This window comes from Neovison vison, chromosome 4, assembly GCF_020171115.1.
Source record: "Neovison vison isolate M4711 chromosome 4, ASM_NN_V1, whole genome shotgun sequence".
In the NCBI taxonomy this organism is placed as follows: Eukaryota; Metazoa; Chordata; class Mammalia; order Carnivora; family Mustelidae; genus Neogale; species Neogale vison.
In genome coordinates this window covers 37,453,017-37,473,462 of record NC_058094.1, presented here as the reverse complement: position 1 = coordinate 37,473,462, position 20,446 = coordinate 37,453,017, and the positions used below count along the sequence as shown (strand labels likewise).

General features: G+C 35.5%; 1 protein-coding gene across 5 annotated transcripts in view; it reads left to right on the top strand.

The window, feature by feature from the left end:
* Window positions 1-20,446, top strand: part of VPS13B (vacuolar protein sorting 13 homolog B) — a 770,530-nt gene that overhangs the window by 576,084 nt on the left and 174,000 nt on the right. For all 5 annotated transcript variants that reach the window (XM_044245211.1, XM_044245212.1, XM_044245209.1 and 2 more), the window contains exon 35: window positions 2,659-2,796. In XM_044245211.1, the coding sequence (XP_044101146.1) occupies window positions 2,659-2,796 (138 nt within the window). The remainder of the gene's footprint in view (window positions 1-2,658; window positions 2,797-20,446) is intronic.

The window sequence follows — 20,446 nt, the reverse complement described above, 5'->3', positions numbered from 1 at the left end:
ATGCTAAGCTGATGAATTTTAAAACCTCTTGCTTTAACATGCTTATGGTTGATTGTCAGGCTGAGCATTTTTTCCCTATTTTTCATACAACAGTGCTCTCTAGAAGTATTAAACAGCTAAAGGCAAAACCAAAATGTTAAAAATGTTTCAAGAAACTATAGGAAAATATGTGATCACCTAGGGATAAATCCATTAAATAAAAGTTAATAGATTTTTGTTCACATCTATAAAGTATGCTTGCAAAAAACATCAGAATTTATTTTAAGGACAGCTACCATACCAAGAGGAAATACTTTCTACATGTGACAAACATTAACACTCATTAACTAATAAAAAAAAAAAAAGAGTGGGTAAATATTTTGTAGAAGAATCAAATGGCCAGTCAATGAAAAGATGCTTAAGCCACTTCGTTTTTTACTATTAACAATGTAAAATGGCTCTTACTATGTCAGTATATATAGATCTTCTTGATTCTTCTAAACAATTTGATGGATTACTATTGTTTATTTAGGCATCAATCCTTTGATTAATGTCTAGGTTTTCTACTGTTTGCTATGATTAGCAACTCTACAGTGTGTGTGCACACACTCATATGTGTGTGCATGTGTATGCATGTGTGTGTGTGTGAGCTACATATGCATTATCAGTTTTTTAGTCTTGGCCTATCTGATATGTGAAAAATTCTACTTATTTGGAAAAAATTTTCTTTGATTATTACTAAGATTAGTATCTCATGTTTATATTTTAAAATGTTTATATGACATCTGTTTTCTTTATCTGATATTTCTTTATTAATTTCTTCATTTAATAATCACTTATTCTTTCCTCTATCCATTTTTCTCTATTAATATCTACATCGACTGTATGAGCTCTGTATAATGATATCTCTTTTTTGTCACTTGAGTTTGAATATGTGATTCCTATAACTTGTTTTGTTTATCCTAAGTTTTATTTGCCAGTCTTTTTTACACATCATATAGATATTTCTACATCAGTTTAATTCTTCTCTGTATGTTATTTATTTAGTTACATCACTTATGTCTGTTTCCTCTGTTAGGTCATTGTTCTCTCTCTAGATTGTATTCTCTTCAAAGTGAAGAATTAAACCTCCTCATACAGGTCTAGCACAGTACCATCTACTTAATAATAACTGCTTCTTGATGATGGCTACACAGGTGGGACCCTAGAAGAAGACACTCAGGTCCTGTCAAGTTACATAGCTCCTACAGATTGATTACAGAACCTACCAGCAATAGACTTTTGCTATTATTTCACAATTCTTGACCATTATATTTGAAAGAGAGAATAGTATAGTGTTACTATGTAATGGATCTACTATGCATATTCTCACTGCTTTAAATTCACTGATCATATAAAAAGAGAAGAATGCACTAGCTTGGTGTTTGATCTTTACCACATAGATCTAACGTCATGATCAATTGCTTTCAGTATTTTCTTTGAAATCACATAAAGGTTCATATGTGCCAAATTTCATAAGAATCACATGATAAGGTCAAGAAATACAAATTCCAAGGCAGAGTTTATATGCCCAGTTCACATATGACAGTAATACTATGTAACCATATGTTGAATATAATACACTGTATGTAAATGCTATTCTTGAAAGTAATCCAATCAATAAAACTTAAAATAAATAACACTTTAATAACACATTTCAAATCGACTGAAAATGGAATAGATGGACTCTGTGGCAAGAACATCCCTGTAAAATTGACATTCAGAGGCTATTAAAACACAGAGAATAAAACAATCTTGAAACTAAAGAAAAACTGTGAATATTTAGAAGTTTTTTTGTAAAAAGCCTACTACATCATATGCCAAGATATAGCAGTCGTTTTTATTTAAAGAGCTATTTCAATAAAAACCGGATTGCCAAGCAGTAAAAAGCAAATTCCGTTTGCATTCACCAATAGCTAAAAAATACTTTTTAAAGAATATGCTATATAAACCAGAAAAAAAAGTTTAAAAAATACATAGTAACAGAAAAAGTCAAAACAGAAAAAAGTCAATATTTAGTCATAATTGGGACTAATAAAAGATTGACCAATCTTTATCATTAAAGAAGGTTATGGGAAAGCTACTGAAGTTAACTTCAAAAGCCTAGCAGTAAAAAGTGATTGTAATGTCAGTAAAACTCTGAAACAGATCAAATAGACCTTAAGTAGTACTAATCCACTGCATCTTTGAACATATATATTTGGGTTTTTTTTTTTTTAAGCTGAAAAGCTTTTCCTTTTTTTCTTTAATTTGTTTCCAACATCCTGTTAAAAAAAAAAAAAAAGAAAGAAAGAAGAGGAAGAAGGAAAGAAATCCAACTGTACAACTATTAGCAGCAGCTCAGAGTATAGAAACTTTACCTTCATTCAAAGATAATATGAGTTAAGATTTGAAATGTCTTTTCCTTTTTGGCCTGGTTCTGGAAAACATGGTTTCATCATTCCAATGTAGAGAGAGAGAGCTTCTCTCTGTCCATACAAGTACTTGTGTGACAAGGCTATATACAAACAGATCAATCAATGGAAGTTACAGAAGTGAATTTAACTATTTTTCCTTCCTGTTTGTCAGCTTAAGTTCTTAGATCAAAATGAGATGTTTGTGATGTGATTGATATTTTTAATTTCAATTTTTTCCCTTCAGATCCTGGGAAGACTCTGCCCGAAGCCCTTGATTACTGCACAGTTTGGCTGCAGACAGTGCCTGGAGAAATAGACAGCAAAAGTGGTATTCCGCCCTCCCTGGTAACACTACAAATTAAAGACTTTCTTAATGGACCAGGTAAGAAAGTCATAGTTCAAATGTGTATACACTTTTTTCATGTGAGTATATTAACATGTACTTATGTTCTGTTAGAAATTGTGACCTCCTTGCAAAAAACAAATTGTTTGTTTGTTTTCCAAAAGTGTATTCTTCTCAGGCTGCCCATTTTAAAGATTAAAAGACAAATATTAATATGCATTAAAAATTACCTTTGGTCTGGAGTGCCTGGGTGCTCAGTTGGTTAAGCATCTGCCTTTGGCTCAGGTCATGATCTCAGGGTCCTAGGATCAAGCCCGGAGGCAGGCTCCCTGCTCAGTGGAGAGTCTGCTGCTCTCTCTCCCTCTGGCCTTTCCCCAGCTTGTGCTCTTTCTCTCTCAAATAAATAAATAAAATCTTTAGAAAAAAAATTTCCTTGGTTCTGACAAAAAGTAGTTATCAAAGAATAATGGACTATAAGTCAAAGACCAAAGACTTCATTTCTACCTTTTCTGCTAATTGTGTGACCTTAGGCAGTTGATCTAATCTCCTGCCTCAGTTTCCTTACTGTAAACAAAAAGAATAAAATAGATGGGTGGTTGGATGGATGGATGAGATACGTGATATATATACATAAAATAGTATACATAGATAAGTATACTTATTTCAAATACTTAGCAATGCACTTGAGAGATTAACACTCAGTTTTAGGTAGATAGATATGGTTATCAAAATGTACTAAGTGTTTATCAGCCCCAGGTACTAAGTACTTTACATACTCATCTAGACCCAAGGAGGAGGCACTGTAATTATCCCTGTTTTATGAATTAGGAAGTTAAGACTTAACAATGTGAAGGAATGGCAGTGGAGCCATTCAAACCTAGGTCTTTATGACTCCAAGACCTAGATCACTTCTGTACTACATTGATTTTAGCATAACCATAGATTTTTCCTCTCTTCTCTTTTTCCTCTTCTTTCTTTTTCCTGCTCTGTCCTTCATGTCATGCTCCTCTTCCTCCTCTTTTTATTATTATCCCTCCCTCACTTCCGTGAGATCTTAACTAATTATTTAACGAAAATTACCACATTTTGATTTGTTTTATTTTATACCTACATTGCTTCAAAACATATTAGTCATCAAAGGAATATTAGTTTCTTCATTTTAATTTAAAATTTAAAACAATGGTGTTAAACTGTCTTGAGATCTCTAGCAATATTATGCAAGGCATGAATTTTGAGGGGTGAAAATATCCCTGCATAGACCTGGTTTAGTGTGTGTCACAGCCAACCAATGCACTCATGAGCCGTAGCGACAGATTGGGGCACCTGGGTGGCTCAGTGGTTTGGGCCTCTGCCTTCAGCTCTGGTCATGATCTCGGGGTCCTGGGATCGAGCCCCACATCGGGCTCTCTGCTCGACGGGGAGCCTGCTTCCCCCTCTCTCTCTGCCTACTTGTGATCTCTGTCTATCAAATAAATAAATAAAAATTAAAAAAAAAAAAGAAGGCCACTTGTCAGTATGTATGGAGTAAAGAGAGCCTAAAGCCATCTACACTGCCCCTTGCTAATGGGTACAATGGGTACAAGAACAGGGGTCCTGTTCTTCCCAGTGCTGGGATTTAAAAGGTGTAGAAGTATGAAGAACTATTTCTAATCATTATAGGTATCTAGACATGGTTTTAAGGACTCAAAGGAAAGCGAGAAACTGATGATGAAGGCTAAGAGAGTCATTAAAGTTGGAAGAAGGCTTTGGGGTGAGGTAATGGATAGATTGAGAATAATGTGAGTCCTAGTACTTGGCTAGTGAGTGTGAAATACCATATTTCATTGAGTCCAAGCCATCATCAATTGTAGGAAAAACATTTTATGTACCAAGAAAAAAAATATCTGCTATTTAAACTATGATACAGTGCTTTCTTATTGTATACATTTCATGGCACTTCCTGACTTCAAAGTTGTTCACATGTAAAAGACTGAACGTGTTAGAATGGGTGAACTTGGGTGAGAACATATGGTTAGTTCATGGAGAAGTGAGAAAGAAACTTGGGTTTCCCTCTTTTCTTTTTTAGTTTCAGATTTTTTTGCTTTCAGGCACAGTCTTTCATTCATGGGATAGAAAGTTCATTTCTAAGTTTATATTTGATTGACTTGTTAAAGAATGGGATCTTCAAATCCATAGTTGTGTACCATATTTTCATGGCAACAAAAGAAATTGAATTTCAGAAGAAATGTCAGTGAGTGAATGGAAAGTCATGTTTATAATTCTAGCATTTAATGTGACTAGTAGAAATGTGACTTTTTAAAATAGATATACTTTTGTGTTTCTTATGCTTCAAGTTAAACATTACATATATGCCATTCCTTATTTTATGTTTATTCAATAAGAGTGATAATCTTTCTGGAGATTCAAACTTTTAAACAAATGGGTTGAAAGCATTATTTTATAGTAGAGCTTCTCAGACTTGAGTGTGCATCTGAAGCATCTCTGGTGAACATGTTCAAATGCAAACGGTTTGGGATGCCTGGGTGGCTCAGTTGGTTTTGCGTCTGCCTTCTAAGCTTAGGTCACGATCCCAAAGTCCTGGGATCAAGTCCCATGTTGGGTTTCATGCTCACGAGGGAGCCTGCTTCTCCCTCTGTCTGCTCTTCCCCCTGCTTGTGCGCTCTCTCTAATAAGCACATAAAATCTTTATTAAATATGCAAATGGTTTAATAGTTCTAGAAGGCGGGAATGAAATTCTACATTTCTAACAAGCTCCCAGGTAAAGTGGGATTAGTGCTGGGGACTACACTTTTGTAACGAGCTTTTATGATTCATGAGTGAATGAATGAATGAATGAATACACAAACAAACAGACACACACACACACACACAGAGCTGTTGAGGACGAAACTGCAGATATTTTGGGGCACAGGAGAGGGGAATTCTTTCTAAAGAATGATGAGTGTGTTTTTTTTAATGGTACTTTTATTATGAAAAATCAAATCTAATCTAATTAATGGTGTAGGTTTTTCAAACTCTAAAACATTTTAACCAAGAGTAGTTTGCTTTGATGGAAGATTAGTTTGAATGATATATCCAGTGGTGTGGAATTCCACTACCTACTAACCTAACATCTTTGAACTGCTCCAGAATATACTATCTTAGACAAAAATGTCCGAAATGCAAATAATTTCTCATGTAAAGTAGATGTAAGTAGAAAGTAGTAAGTAGTAAGTAAGTAGATGTTAGTCCATAGACTAATCATATTCTCTTACTACACAGCCAAATTGCCACTCTGTATTAATTTAGAGATCAATATAAATACAGGACACATAAAGTAATTTTTATATTATTTTATAGATTTTTGGCACTCAAGAAAATTCTTTTTTCCAGATCTTAGAAAATAGTATACTAAGAGGAATATCATTTATGCTATTATACTATGGGAACAAGCTTCAGCTTTATAATACTCCATAATGTCATTCACTTCCTTAAAAAAAAAATAAAGTATTTTGATTTGTATGTGGTGTTATCATTAAGAATCTTTTGCTACCATTAGTTTTTTAATCTAGATGCACATCTTATTTAAGTAACATTCCCAGAGTTTTATACTACAGATCTAAAATGGTATATTTACACTTATTCTTTCCTTGCTCCTGAATTAACATTTCAGGAGCAATAAAAGTTATGACCCTGAAGAATACAGGAAATACTGATTATATTATATGGGTTTTCTTCTTAAGGTGCAAACTTAACAGCTTTTGAATTCAGCCATACAGATTTATTTTGCAGGGATTATTTGTCTAAACAATATGATACAAATGCTGCTCTTCAGCACTTGTTTTTGGAAAAATAATTCAGAGTTCTTGAGTATTCCCTTATTTCCTCTGTTCACTTAATAGTACATTAGAGCAAATAGTAGGTCCCAACTTCTACATCAAAAAGCCCTTCAAAGTTCTCTCACCCCCATCTCCTTCCTTCAGAGGCAACAGTTGTACCCATTAGCAAGGTCAGTGGCTTGGAGAAACCTGGAAAGCAGCAGCTACCAGAAACCCGCTAGAATAATATCTCCAGCAGGTGATAGATTAGTTGGAACAAATTGGAACCATTGCAGTTCAGCAATCCTGGTTTCTTTCAAGCTGTTTTTAAAATGTCGTCATTTTAATACACAATCTAAGCCCTGCGGAACAGTCCACAGCAGGTTAATTTGAATCATATGATGTGTCACTGCCCTCAGCTGACATGAGCTCTATTCCATGTGTGAAGCCATAATAAATCCATTCCCAACCGAGGAGAATTCCCCGTGAGAAGGTGAACTAATCCAGGCCTCACACTGGCATGCTAGCCCCCTGTAATTGAAAGCAGGGCCACCTGTTCCCAGCACAGTTAGCCTATAGAGAAAAAATTAGCATTAGATCAGATACTTCTTATATTGAAAAATCATTCATAGTTCTTGCAAATTCAAATTCAGCTGTGAACTGCTTGGTATGACATCATACAAAAACGTAGGAATGTGCCCACTTGATCCCAGGTTAAAAGTTTTGTTAACCATAGGATTCCTTAACTTTGAAATGAGAAAAAAAATTTTTTTAATTTAATGAGAGCTGACACGTGAGAAGAAGAACTGGGAAGGGTGCATATTTTTCTAATTAACTCAGGGTCATTTGTAAAAACATTTGAGCTCCTTGGTATTTTTTTCATTGTTCCTTTGCAGACATATTTTTGAACACTGTCACTGTTATGACATTTAATGAAATGACATTTAAATGACAACAAAGAAAAATTTGTGCCAAACTGGGAGAACATTACCACATCATTTATGTTTCCTTATAAATTAATTAGCATACTGCAGTCTTCATATAATTTAAGTAATAGGGTTGCATCAAACACGGTTATGACTGCAATTTCACATTTATTTTAGCATATGGTATACTGGTGTTTCTAGATGAAATACATAACTGCTAAAACCTTTTTCTTTTAATAAAATCATTTCTTTAGCCTCTCCCTGTTTACCCTGCTCATTAATTTGCCTGTATAGTTTTCATGTCATTTTAATTTCATTCTGGCTTTGGATTGGTTTCAGCTCTGGTTTTATTTGATTTTTGTTTTAAAAATTTGACTTTTAATGGGTTGTGATCCTATTTTAAACACCTTTCTTATGTTTTATGGATTAACATACTGTTTTATAGATTGTGATTCTAATTTTTATTTTTACAGAATTTCTGAACATCTTAGTATAATCCTATTTGCATAAACTTCCTTGATTTGAATGAAAAAATACATATATTTTAATGTATACCTATTACATAATGTAAAATATTACTTTAAAAAACTCAGATACAGTATCACCCCATTCAAATAGGTTTATGTAAATAGAGATTTTAAGCTATTTACCTCCAGATGTGTATTTTTGAAATGTTTTTATTTTTCTTGGTGAATTCTGCTTTTATATTCTTTTACTACTGAACTAATTACTCAGTGGGGATTAATTCAGATATGCCTTGAAAGTACTTGTTCAGAGGAATTAAGGTACCTAAAAAGGATTACCCAAATAACCTCTTGACATTTTCTGGAGTAAAATAAAGACGAAGTAACAGAATATTTAAACACAAGAAAATTTCAGTGTGAAAGAAAGCATCTTAAGGAGCTCATTTTAATTAATTTCTCTTCATGCTTCCCTGATAGTTAACCCTTTGCCTCTTTTCTCTTTCCAGAAATGGAGCCAAGGCCCAGGCCCTCGAGTTCTTTCTTAATAACTCACTTTTACAACCATACTTGCAAGCTATCTTCTACATTTAAGAAATGTAAATGAGTTAATAAAACAATAAGAACCTTGACTTCTACATTTCCCCAGTTTTATGGGTTCCAATTTGCAGCATCAGCATTACATTATCATAATTCATTTTCCCCCTGACTTACCGAAATGGTAAACTTGATGTCAGGGTGTCAAATAGGGAATGGACCAAGAATTTTGAGACCCAAGATAGCCTTTCATTATTTCAACCTTACTTTTTCAACTCTAACTTGTACCTTTGGAAAAAATGAGAAAAGTGGATGACTTCTAATTTTTAAATGTTTTTCTCTTACTCCTATAACAACATGATTTTAATAACAGATTTTTCACTGTACAACCAGGAAGCCATATTAATTTTCGTACCAACACTGTACAGTGAGGGGACTTGAAGTCTTCTTTGAAAGCTGGGTGACCATGGTACCTCCAGGGGACTATACTTGGCTAAGTAATGGGACTGGAAGAGTCACGAAAGCTGGTTGTGAGTATGGCCAGATGGTAAGAAGCAGTACAAGGTCTCCTGCAGGGAACTCAGTGGTATGTCAATTACTTAGATTCCTTATTTCTTCATGTGGTCCAATTCTGTCAGGATTATTTCTTCTACTAAAGAGAATGAGGGTAATTGAGGGGATATCTTTCTAGGATCATGCAGCCCGCGAAGGTGGAAGAAAAAGAGAACATTATTTGGCTTCTACCGACTGTAGCCTTGCAACTTTGTGCTTGTATGCAGGTCTTCTTCCTCTCCAACCTGTGCCTTTCCCGGGGACACAGTACAGGGCCTTCTGTCCATCTCTCTATAGACAGTAAGCTCAGCTGTCTCTTTTATGCTAAGAACTCCCAAATGCCTAGCTCTGGTTTTGGCTTACTCAACTCCAGAACTGTTTCCCCATATGCCCATTAGATGTGTTTAGTTATTTAAAATTCAATATGTTTGCATTAAATTAAACCATTTTTCTCTCCTCTCCTTATTTTCATCCCTGCCCTTAGGTATAGTCTTCAAATTTCTTCACATGTGCTAGTGATAGCAACACTATTCCAGTCATGTTTTCTCACAATTTTACTATCACTTTTGGTTCATCCTTTTTTCTTTTTAATTTTAGGTCCTCTTCATTTTTCCTTTGAAATGGTCCTCCATTATGTTTACTATGTCCCTAGTTTAGGTTTATGCCCTGTGGACTTCCTCAGTCTGTTTACTGGCAGCCTTCCCCCAGATTCTCCTTTTACTCACGAATCCTGTCGTCCCCTGTGCCCTTGCTAAATGAGGCTCCCTTGCCAAGCTCCTGTGATGTTGACCACCCAGCTCCCTCAGTTCATCTGGTCAAAGCTCTCCTCAGCCCTAAAGGCTCTCTCTAATCTGGTATCATCTGGTTTAGCTGTCACTAAGCAGGTGATCCTAGGTAAGATTATTTTACTTCTTTGAGCCTCAGTATTTTCTTCTATAGGAGAGCTATTTTAAGATTCCTTCAGGTTCTAAAATGATGGCTGTAATCCCTAACGGAACTCTTCATTTATTTTCACACCAGATATTGTGAGCAATGGCAGTATGCTCGGTGTTGTTCTAAGCAGTGCCTTCTCTCAAGAAATGCTCATAATCAGATAGAAAAGACAGAGTTTGTTGGCAAAATCGTCATGCAAAGTAACATATAATGATAAACCAATATATGTTTCGTGAAGTTCTGTGGATTCATTAGAGGTTCAGGGAGGCTTCCCGGAGTAACTGACCCTGCACGGGACACAAGGGAGTTGATCAAGGACCTCAGAGGGGCGAGTGGATTTCTTGGTGGATATGTGCAAAAGACAGGATGGAGAGAGGCATCATGTCAGATTACAGGAAATGAAAACAGGGAGGAGTGAGAGAACCAGTGCTATGAGGTAGGACTATAAAGAGAGGCAGAGACCAGGCCTTACTGACCATAATCAAGGATTTGGGGGTTTTTATCTTAAGATAAAAGTGAGGAATCATCAAAGAGCTGTCAGCAGGACATGTATGCAGTGGGGGATGGAGGAGGTGTGTGTGTTGATATGGTTATATCTGCATTTTAAAAAAATAACTGTTTGCAGGGTGGAGAACACTAATAAGGGCTAAAGTAGATGCAAGGGAGCAGTTAGGAGAATATTGTAGTAGTACTGGTGAGAGGTAATTACAGGTCGGATCAGGGAATGGTGATAAGAAATAGAGAAAAGTGAAAGAATTGGTAGATATTGGGAAAGCAAAATCTACAGACCATGGTAATGGAGTACGGAGATAATGGGTAAGGGAGAAAAACATGGCTTCTGGGTCTCTGACTGGTCTAACTGGATGAATGGTGGTTTGTCCCCACAAAGTTCATGTGTTGAAATTCTAATATCCACTATGATGGTATTTGGAGATGGGGGCCTTTGGGAGTTAATTAGTTTTAGATTTAGTCATGAGGATGGTGGCTCCCTCATGATGGGATAATACACTTATAAGAAGAGATGCCAGAGAGCTTGCTGTCTCTCTCCCTCTGCCATGTGAGGACACATTGAGAAGGTGGCTATATGCAAAAAGAGAGCCTTCCCCAGAAACCAATAGTGCTGGCACCCTGATCCTAGCATTCCAGTCTGTAGAAATGTGGGAAAATAAATTTCTGTTGTTTAAGCCACCAGGCTCTGGTATTCTTTTACAGCAGCCCAAGCTAAGACAGGTGGTAATCGTGATCACTAAGATGAAAATACTTGAAGAGAACCACATTGTTTTTAGTTTGGTTTGGTTTTCATTTGTGAGAATATCGAGAGATCATGAGTTTTGTCCTGGATATGTTGAGTTTGTGGCAGTTATTCATACAGAGCTGGGGCTCACGAGACTTAGACCAGTGATAAAAGATTGAATGTTTTAGAGTCTTTGGAATATAGATTCTAAGTCAAGCCATGGCCTGGATGAGAGATTACTCAAGAGAAGAGTAGAGGGGAAGTAGAGAAAAGAACCTAAGACTGCATGTTGAGGAAGTCCAATCAGGATTTTTACTGGCCAGAAGGGAACTGTGGGCTAAGAGGAGAATTTGAAAAGCATAATGTCCAAGAAGCCAAATCATTAGCGCTTTGAGACACAGAAAGATGAGGAATTGAAAATATCTTGTAGATTCACAGTCGTTGTGACTACTAGTGTTTTCCCCCATCAGGTTAACCTGGATAGAAAATAGTCTAGAATGCACTGAGGTAAATGGGAAGGGAAAAAAAAAATAGTAGAAGCTGAGAGTATAAATGACTCCTTCAAGAAGTTTGTGAAGAGTAGTAATAAAGGGTAGTATATGAAGGAACTCCTGGGATCATGGTCTGGGGATTTTGTTTTTATGATGAAAGGAACTTGGGTTTTCTCGTATTTAAATGTTCACAAGAGGAATCCAGTTGAGAGAAGAATTAAGTAAACTAAAAAAAGGAAAGATCAATGAGGTGCCCAAGAAAGAGGGAAGGAGAAGTATCCAATACATATTTGAAAGACCCAGTTTTAAATTAGAGAAGCAACAGATTCTCTAATTTGCGTAACAGGTTAAGGAAGGGAATTGGAAAGGGGCATATGCAGGTAGCTTTTTAGTTTGATAGCAAGAAATTGGTGGAAATCTAATGGCTTTAACTTTCTCCCTGAAGTTAGAAGGAAGATCACCTATTGAAGTGGAAGAGGGACAAGAGGGTGTGATGGTTTGGAGGCAGAACAGCTTGACATCATGTTCCAATGTGACTTTTTCATATGCCATGTGCATTCTCATCTCTGTGTCTTTTTTAACTTTTACATCATGGAAATTTTCAAATATATACAAAAGTATACTATGTAAGTAATTGTCAGCTGTGGGCAGTATTGTACACCACTTCCTCACCTTCTATATTATTTTGAAGCAAATCCCATGCATCATATCATTTATAATATTTCAGTATTATGTAGCTCTGTAATATAAGAACTTTTAAAAATGTGACCACAATACTATTATCAAACATGAAGATAATCATTCTTCAGTGTTATCAAATATGTAGTCAGTGTTCAAATTTCCAGTTATCTAATACATATATGTGCAGAGAGGGGAAAGGGAAAAATGTATGTGGATGTGTGGGTGTTTGTGTGCATGTGTATTTCTTGGGATTTTTTTTTTTAAGATTTTATTTATTTATTTGTCAGAGAGAGAGGGAGAGAGAGCGAGCACAGGCAGACAGAGGCAGGCAGAGGCAGAGGGAGAAGCAGGCTCTCTGCCGAGCAAGGAGCCCAATGTGGGACTCGATCCCAGGACGCCGGGATCATGACCTGAGCTGAAGGCAGCTGCTTAACCAACTGAGCCACCCAGGCGTCCCTCTTGGGATTTTTTTTAAAGCAGAAGCCACATATGTTCTGCGCATGACTGTTGGTTGATATGTCTTTCTATTTTCTTTTAATTGTTAGGTTTTCTCCTCTATCATTTTTCATCTCTTGTAATTTATATATTGAAGAAGATCATTTATCTTATAGAGCTTACCAGAGATTGTATTTAGCTATTTAGTTGAGAGAGAGAGAGAGAGCTGAGAGAGGGGGAGAGGGAGAGAGAATCCCAAGTAGACTCCCCACTGAGTGCAGAGCCCCACACAGGGCTCTACCTCACAGTCCTGAGATCATGACCTGAGACAAAATCAAGAATCAGACCCTTAACTGACTGACCCACCCAGGCACTCCTGTCACAGTTTGGATTTTGTCTATTCCCCTGTCTTCTGTATTTGCTACATAAAAATTGGTAGTTGGTTTAACCTGTTCAAGTTTGCTTATTATTGTTATTTTTTTTAGTAAGGCTGTTCTGTAAAAGGGTTTGGGTTGTTGCATCAGAAAGCACATAATATCCGAAGGTCTCTTTTTGTATTGTTAAAGGCCATTGATGCTAAATGCCTGATTTCATTGGAGATTACAAATAGTAATATTTTCATACTAACACTCCTTGTCCATGTATTAACTAACTAAGATTCTTAAAAGAAACATTCCTTCATCTACTACTTGTTTACTCAATATCATTGCTCATCTAAGGAAGGTAGGATAAATACTGAGTTCTGTTCCTTTATTTAAAATGAGTTTTTTTAGAATGAGTTGATTTTCAGAAGAGAACTTTTTTTACAATGTATGCATGTATCAGATCATCATAATGTATACTTTAAATAACTTAAAATGTCATTTTTCATTTGTATCTTAATAAAGCTGGGGAAAATGAATTATTTTTCTGGTATATTCCATTGATAGCCAATTAGTTGTTGCTTGGTATTATTCTTAAGTCATTATTTTTAATGCTACTCCAATTATCTCATCATTGGAAGTGTGAATCTCTAGAAATTAGATTCTTCATGTTTTTAATCTTCCCTCACTGTGGGATCTTTGTTCCCTTATCGTGAAACAAAATTTGGCTGTTCCCAAAAAGTAGCTCTGCTGTGTCCAACCCAGGATGAGTATAAGCCATCACCGAGAAAAGCAAAAGAGAAAAAGAAAGGACATAGACATCAAAAGAGCAGCCAAAATTATTAGAGCAATAGAACATGCTTAGCCCTTTTTTTTAAAAAAAAGATTCTATTTATTTATTTATTTATTTGGCAGAGAGAGAGAGAGAGAGAGAGGGTGCGTGCATATGCAAGCGCACAAGCAGGCAGAGTAGCAGGCAGAGGCGGAGAGTGAAGCAGGCTCCCTGCCGAGCAAAGAGCCCAATGAGGGACTCGATCCCAGGACCCTGGAATCATGACCTGAGCCGAAGGCAGTGGCTTAACCAACTGAGCCACCCAGGTGTCCCATCCCAAAAAGGCAAGCCCTTTTTGATGACTGTTTAGAGAGAAAAGTTCATTTAGAGAAGTTAAATTTAATATACTCATTTTAGAAAACCAGTACATTTACCCTAGAATCAGAGCATTTATGTTGTGATTGGAGAGGGGGGATAAAATGTAGTCAAAAAAGTCAATGCCTGATTATAAGAATATGTGTACAAGAATAATGCTGGTGGTGATGATGCCCACATCCCACGTGTCAACACTGTGAACTGCCCCAGCTGACCTGGGCAAGAACATGTGTCAGGCCATGTCTCTGAGCTTCCTCAACAGCACGTGGGACAGCTTATTCCCAGTTGCTCTGGTCTCCCGTTGTTAACTGGACTACTCACATGTGCCACCACTGAGGTCTTTACACTTCACACCTTCAATAAAAATACATTGATCTCATTGTCATGGGCAACTTTCCAGGTTTTCTAGTTCTCACACCTGTGAATACTCAGTCTCCACTGTCCATTATCATCAGGAGTATGTTTACTTGGACACTGTCGTAAAAATCTGAATTTGAATTACTAAATAAGAAAAAAATGTTCTATGACCTAATAACAAAAAATATTTTTTATTAGAGATACTATAATTCATAAAGTCAAGGTTGATTACAGATTTGTTCTGTTTTGCATTTACCTCTCTAAAATGGGGGTAGGGTATAGGAAGCACCATCATTCCTATGCCTGTACATAGCCACCACCACATATGTACTGTTTACTGAGCAAGCCTTACTGGTCTTAAAAAAAGTGTCTCTTACAAATAAAATTCCAAAGGAAGAAACACTTAACAAAGAAGTTTTCTTTCATAAATGTTATGATTTGGGTATAACAAGCCATATTGAATCCATTGGGTTTTTGGTAATAGATTTCAAAATACATCATAAATGTAAGTAATATGATGACTAATGGGTCAAGTAAAGTTGGAACATTTTAAATAAGAAAATAGCTGGAACAGTTTTCAGGAAACTTTTCCAGTTGATGCTTGGTCCCCCACAAGGTGTGTATTAACATAAACTTAGGGGAATCACCTCTGGGGCTTGAATTCGCTCTCTGATTTCATTACTACAATATGATTCTTTTCCTTTCACTATTAAGTCATCTCCTAGGGTGATGGGAGCGTAAAATAAGTGTAATTTATTTGTATTTGTCTAATCTCCTTTTAACTCAATAGTCATCTCATCATTTCGTTTCCTGGTAGCTGTTCAGAAAGTTTTGAGGGGTGATTAGAATCTGATAATTGACAGGCATGCATTTGCTTGGTAACTTAAAGATATAGACTGTGTTCTGGGGATGATGAGAAATTATATCTGGCAAAGGCACAGATGACTCAGCTGGCAGATTGTCTATTACTGCATATTCTTAAAACCTGAACTTTGAAAGTAATCCATTTATTAAAATTTGATGAGGATTATGAAAAAAATCTAAACCTTTTAAAACAGTCTGATAATAACTGGAATAAAATCCACATTGACAATTTATGGCTGGTTCTTTATCCAGGTATAATTCCAGTTCCTGTAAAACATTATAGAGCTCCCACTGTGTCTCTGTTGAAGAAAACTTTTCTAGTCCATTTTTATTACTGTTTTCATCTTAATAATGAAGTTAATGTTTTTCATCACTTTTCAAGTATAAATACTAGAAAATACAAACTACATTGCTCATTTTTTTGTTTAAAAATGCCAGACTCTTTTGTTGCATAATTTTTCCCATTTGTAAAAATCATCTTCCTGTCATGATGAAACTGAAAATATTTATAATAAAGGCACTAATTTTTCTACCCAAAAAAGTGATTGCTAGTTCAAGGACGTGAAAGTTTTAAAGGCACTGGGTGGGTAATAAATATAACAGTACAAATTTGTAACACTTTCGGATATGACAGTAACTTCATGACTTTAGTTGAAGGATTCATACATGTTGATGGACTTTACCCAAACCTTAACAGGCACGATTTCATTTTTGGTGCTTTTCATTCTGGTACATGCTTCCTGTCTCTTGGTGCAGCTGGTACTTTTAAAAGGAATACCTGGTATTACAGAGCAGCCTCATTTTCGCTCTGCTTTTAGGGCTCTTGGCTTTATAGCACTCTCCAGCTTGTCCAAATGGGACTGCCCAGTCCCTCTGTTTACACCTGGACCCAGCTCTAGAGGGGCAGGGATGAGGAACTGCATGTGCTGCTTGTATGCAAACAAACATACAAAAAAAAATTTTTTAAGGTGAATTACTTAAATGTTCTAGATCTTGATTTGTTTCTTATAAAAAGTTAACAATAGCGGTCTTGTGCTATGTATATATAGTTCTATTAGAGTTTTGAACTTTATGAAAACTTTCACCAGCTGCTGTTCAGTGACTGAGATTGTACTCCTAGGTTGAAGATTACCCAAAAAATGAAGTTTTGATGTATACATCAGTTCTGACATGACCCCCCCCCCCAGGAAGGATAAGTCAAACAAACGAAGTGTCCAAAGAAGCCCTCCTTGACCAATCCACTGGTTTGAGAGAGGGTTGTCTAGAAACCAGCACCACAAAAAATTAACATTAAAAATTCACATTTCAAATTCATTAAATAAAAGAAATATGAAAGAAATTTAAGTAACTAAGCTTTCAAAATATTTTAAAAATCTATGGCATTTATGCTTCTGAAGTTGTTAAAGCTTAAAGTCACACTGACACTCTTGGGACAAACTATATGAGAAAGGAAAATCCAAGAATATCTTTTTCCTAAAAATTTATTGAGTCCTGATGAATTGTTATGTATAAATTAGTGACCTAATAGAGATTCATGACTTTTAAAGATAGGACAAGACGGACAACTGTATTAATTATATACTTGTCATCTCTGTTTGACGCTGTTAGAGTTGAAAGCAATATGTATTGTGGGCTGTCCTTACTGTCGCTTGGGAAAGTGGATCTTACTGATTTCAGACTAGTCAAAGTAGTTATATTTGATAAAAATAAAGTCAATAATGTGACTCAAATAGATTCATAGTTGAAATTCAGCAATATAATTAGATTTTAGTACACATTTCTTTCTCTGAATTACCAGCATTTGAACTCTATTGACAAAAAGAAGGCTTCTTTTAAAATGTATTTTAGGGGTGCCTGGGTGGTTCAGTGGGTTAAAGCCTCTGCCTTCAGCTCAGGTCATGATCCCAGGGGCCTGGGATCGAGCCCTGCATCATGCTCTCTGCTCAGCAGGGAGCCTCTTCCCTTCCTCTCTCTCTCTGCCTGCCTCTCTGCCTACTTGTGATCTCTGTCTATCAAATAAATAAATAAAAATCTTTAAAAAAAATAAAATACAATAAAATGTATTTTATAATACAAGCTAGGTCCTAAGAAAGAATATATTCTCAGTTGTGAATAACCTATTTTAGATAGCACCACTGACCTGTGCTTTTGAGTTTTACCAGCTTAACTGATTCTAGTCTAGCTTTAAAGCCCCTAATTTTAATATGCCTCATTCGGTGTTTGTAAGATCAAGAAGTGTCCTGTGGCTTCCCTAATACATAGGAATAGCATTCCATTTTTTTCACCTTCTACAGAAGGGCCACCAACAATGTTCTACTCCCTTGTTGGAGGGGCCATGGAGAGTGGAAACAAACCTCAAAAACTAACCTAGTACGCGTTTGTTTAACACATAGGCCTAAAGCGGGCTTCCCGTACGTATAGGAGCCATGGACATATTCAAGCTGTTTGGCCTTTTGAGGAACACATGAGACTAAAAGTTAATGAAATGAAATGGAAAAAAAAATTATTCTATCATGCATATGACAAAGTCATTGAAATAACATTGATTTTTTTATTTTTTTTAATTAATATACAATGAAATCCTTTTTTGGTGTACAGTTCTATGAATTTTAATACATATGTAGATATACATGACTGCTACCACAATCAAGATATTGAATGGTTCTCTCATCCAAAAAAAAAAACCTCTCACCATATTTCTTCATAGTTATATCCCCTCTAATCTGTGATAACTACTGCTCTCCATCACTTTAAGGGGTTTTGTTTGCTTATTTTCCCTTTTAAGGAATGTCATACAAATGGAATCCCATAGCATATAACCTTTTCAGACTTGCTTCTTTTGCTTACATACTGCCTCTGAGATTTACCCAAGGTGTTACATGTATCGGTAGTATATGCCTTCGTATTGCTGAGTAGTATTCCATTATGTGGATGTACCACAGTTTCACGATTCATCCATTGAAGGGCATTGAAATTATTTCCAATTTTAGTGTTTACGAATAGAGCTACATCAAACATTTGTGTGTAAATTGTGTGCACGTAAGTTTTCATTCCTTTATGATAAATGCCGAGGTGTGGGATTGGTGGGTTATATAGATCATATGTGAAACTGCTAAAATGTTTTCTGGAGTGGGTGTATCATTTGGTGTAACCACCAGAAGTGCATGAGAATCCCACTAGCTCCAGCCTCTCTACTGTACTTTATGTCAGTATTTTTTATTTTTGTCATTCTAATAGATAGCCCATTGTCATTTTAATTTTACTTTTCTGGTGACTAATGATGTTGGGCATCTTTGTAATGTGCTTATCTGTCATGAATATATCCTCTTCAGTGAAGTGTCTATTCAGGTCTTTGGCCCATTGTAAAATTAGGCTATTTGTCCCTTATTACTGAATTTTGAAAGATCTTTATTTTGGATACAAATCTTTTGTACGATAAGCAGTTTGCTAATATTTTCTCCCAGTACATAGCTTGTTCTTTTCATTCTCTTAGTACTACTTTTTACAGAGCAAAAGTTTTTAGTTAATAAGTTAATAACTTATAAATTTTTTTAATTGAATCTTGGTTTTTTGGTACTGTATAGAAGAACCCTGCCTAATCCCAGGACTCAAAAGATTTTCTCCTGTTTTTATGTAAAGTGTTGAAATTTTACATTTTGCATTTAGATCCATGATCTTTGATCCATTCTGAGTTAATTTTATATAAGGTATAAGGTTGGGTTCAGGCACTTTGTTTTTTGTCTTTTTTTTCCCCTATGGGTGGCCAACACCATTTGTTAGTAAATCTGTCCTTTCTTTATTGAACTGCCTTTGCACCTTTTCCAAAAATCATTTGACAGTTTTTTTTTGGACTATATTTTTGTATGCTCTGTTTTGTTCCACTGACATATGTGTGTATCCTTTATTCAAGACTATACTGTCTTGATCATGGTGAGCTTCATGCTAAGTTTTAAAATCTTTTAAGTCCTCCAGTGTTCCTCTTCTTTTTCAAAGGTGTTTTGGGTATTCTAGTTTGCTGTCCTGTAAAAATTTTATAATCAGCTTTTCTATATCTGAATAAATACTGCTGGGATTTTGATTGGAATTTTTCCAAATTTATTGATCAGTCGGGAGAAGATTGACATCTTTACTGTGTTGTGTCTTCTGATCTATGAATATATGTAGATTATGTGTCTCCATTTACTTAAATCTTTTTTGATATTTCATTAGCATTTTTTAATGTTCAGCATACATACCTGTATGTATTTTATTAGAATTATACCTAAGTATTTATTTTATTTAGAGCTATTATAAGTGTAATTTAAAAAAATTTATTCCATCTGCACACTGTGGTTTGTAGGAATGGAATTAGTTTTTGTGTGGTGATCTTGTATTCTAAAATCTTGCCAAATTTTATTTATAAATTCAAGGAGTTTTTCTATATATTCCATGGAGTTTTCTACATGAGCAATCATATCATCTGTGAATAGACATTTTTTCCTCCCAGTCTTTATGCTTTTATTTCTCTTTCTTGCCTTATTGCACGGGGTAGGATGTTTAATATTATTTAGCATTACATAGAGTATGAGTAGTAAGAATGCATATACTTGCCTTGTTTCTGATCTTAGGGAACAAGCATTTGATCCTTCATGATTAAGTATGATGTTAGCTGTAGGTTTTCATCTATGAACTTTATCAGGTTAAGGAAGCTCCCCTCTATTGGTACTTTATTAAGAGTTCTTACCATAAATGGATACTGAATTTTTCAAACTTTTTCTGCATCAATTAGTATGATCTTTTTGTTTTTTAAACTGTTAACATCATTACTTTGATTTTCTAATACTGAGCCAACCTCATAATGGGTATTTACGATCGTGGTATATTATTAGTATTACATGTTATCGGTTTGATTTCTAGCTTTCTTTGAGGACTT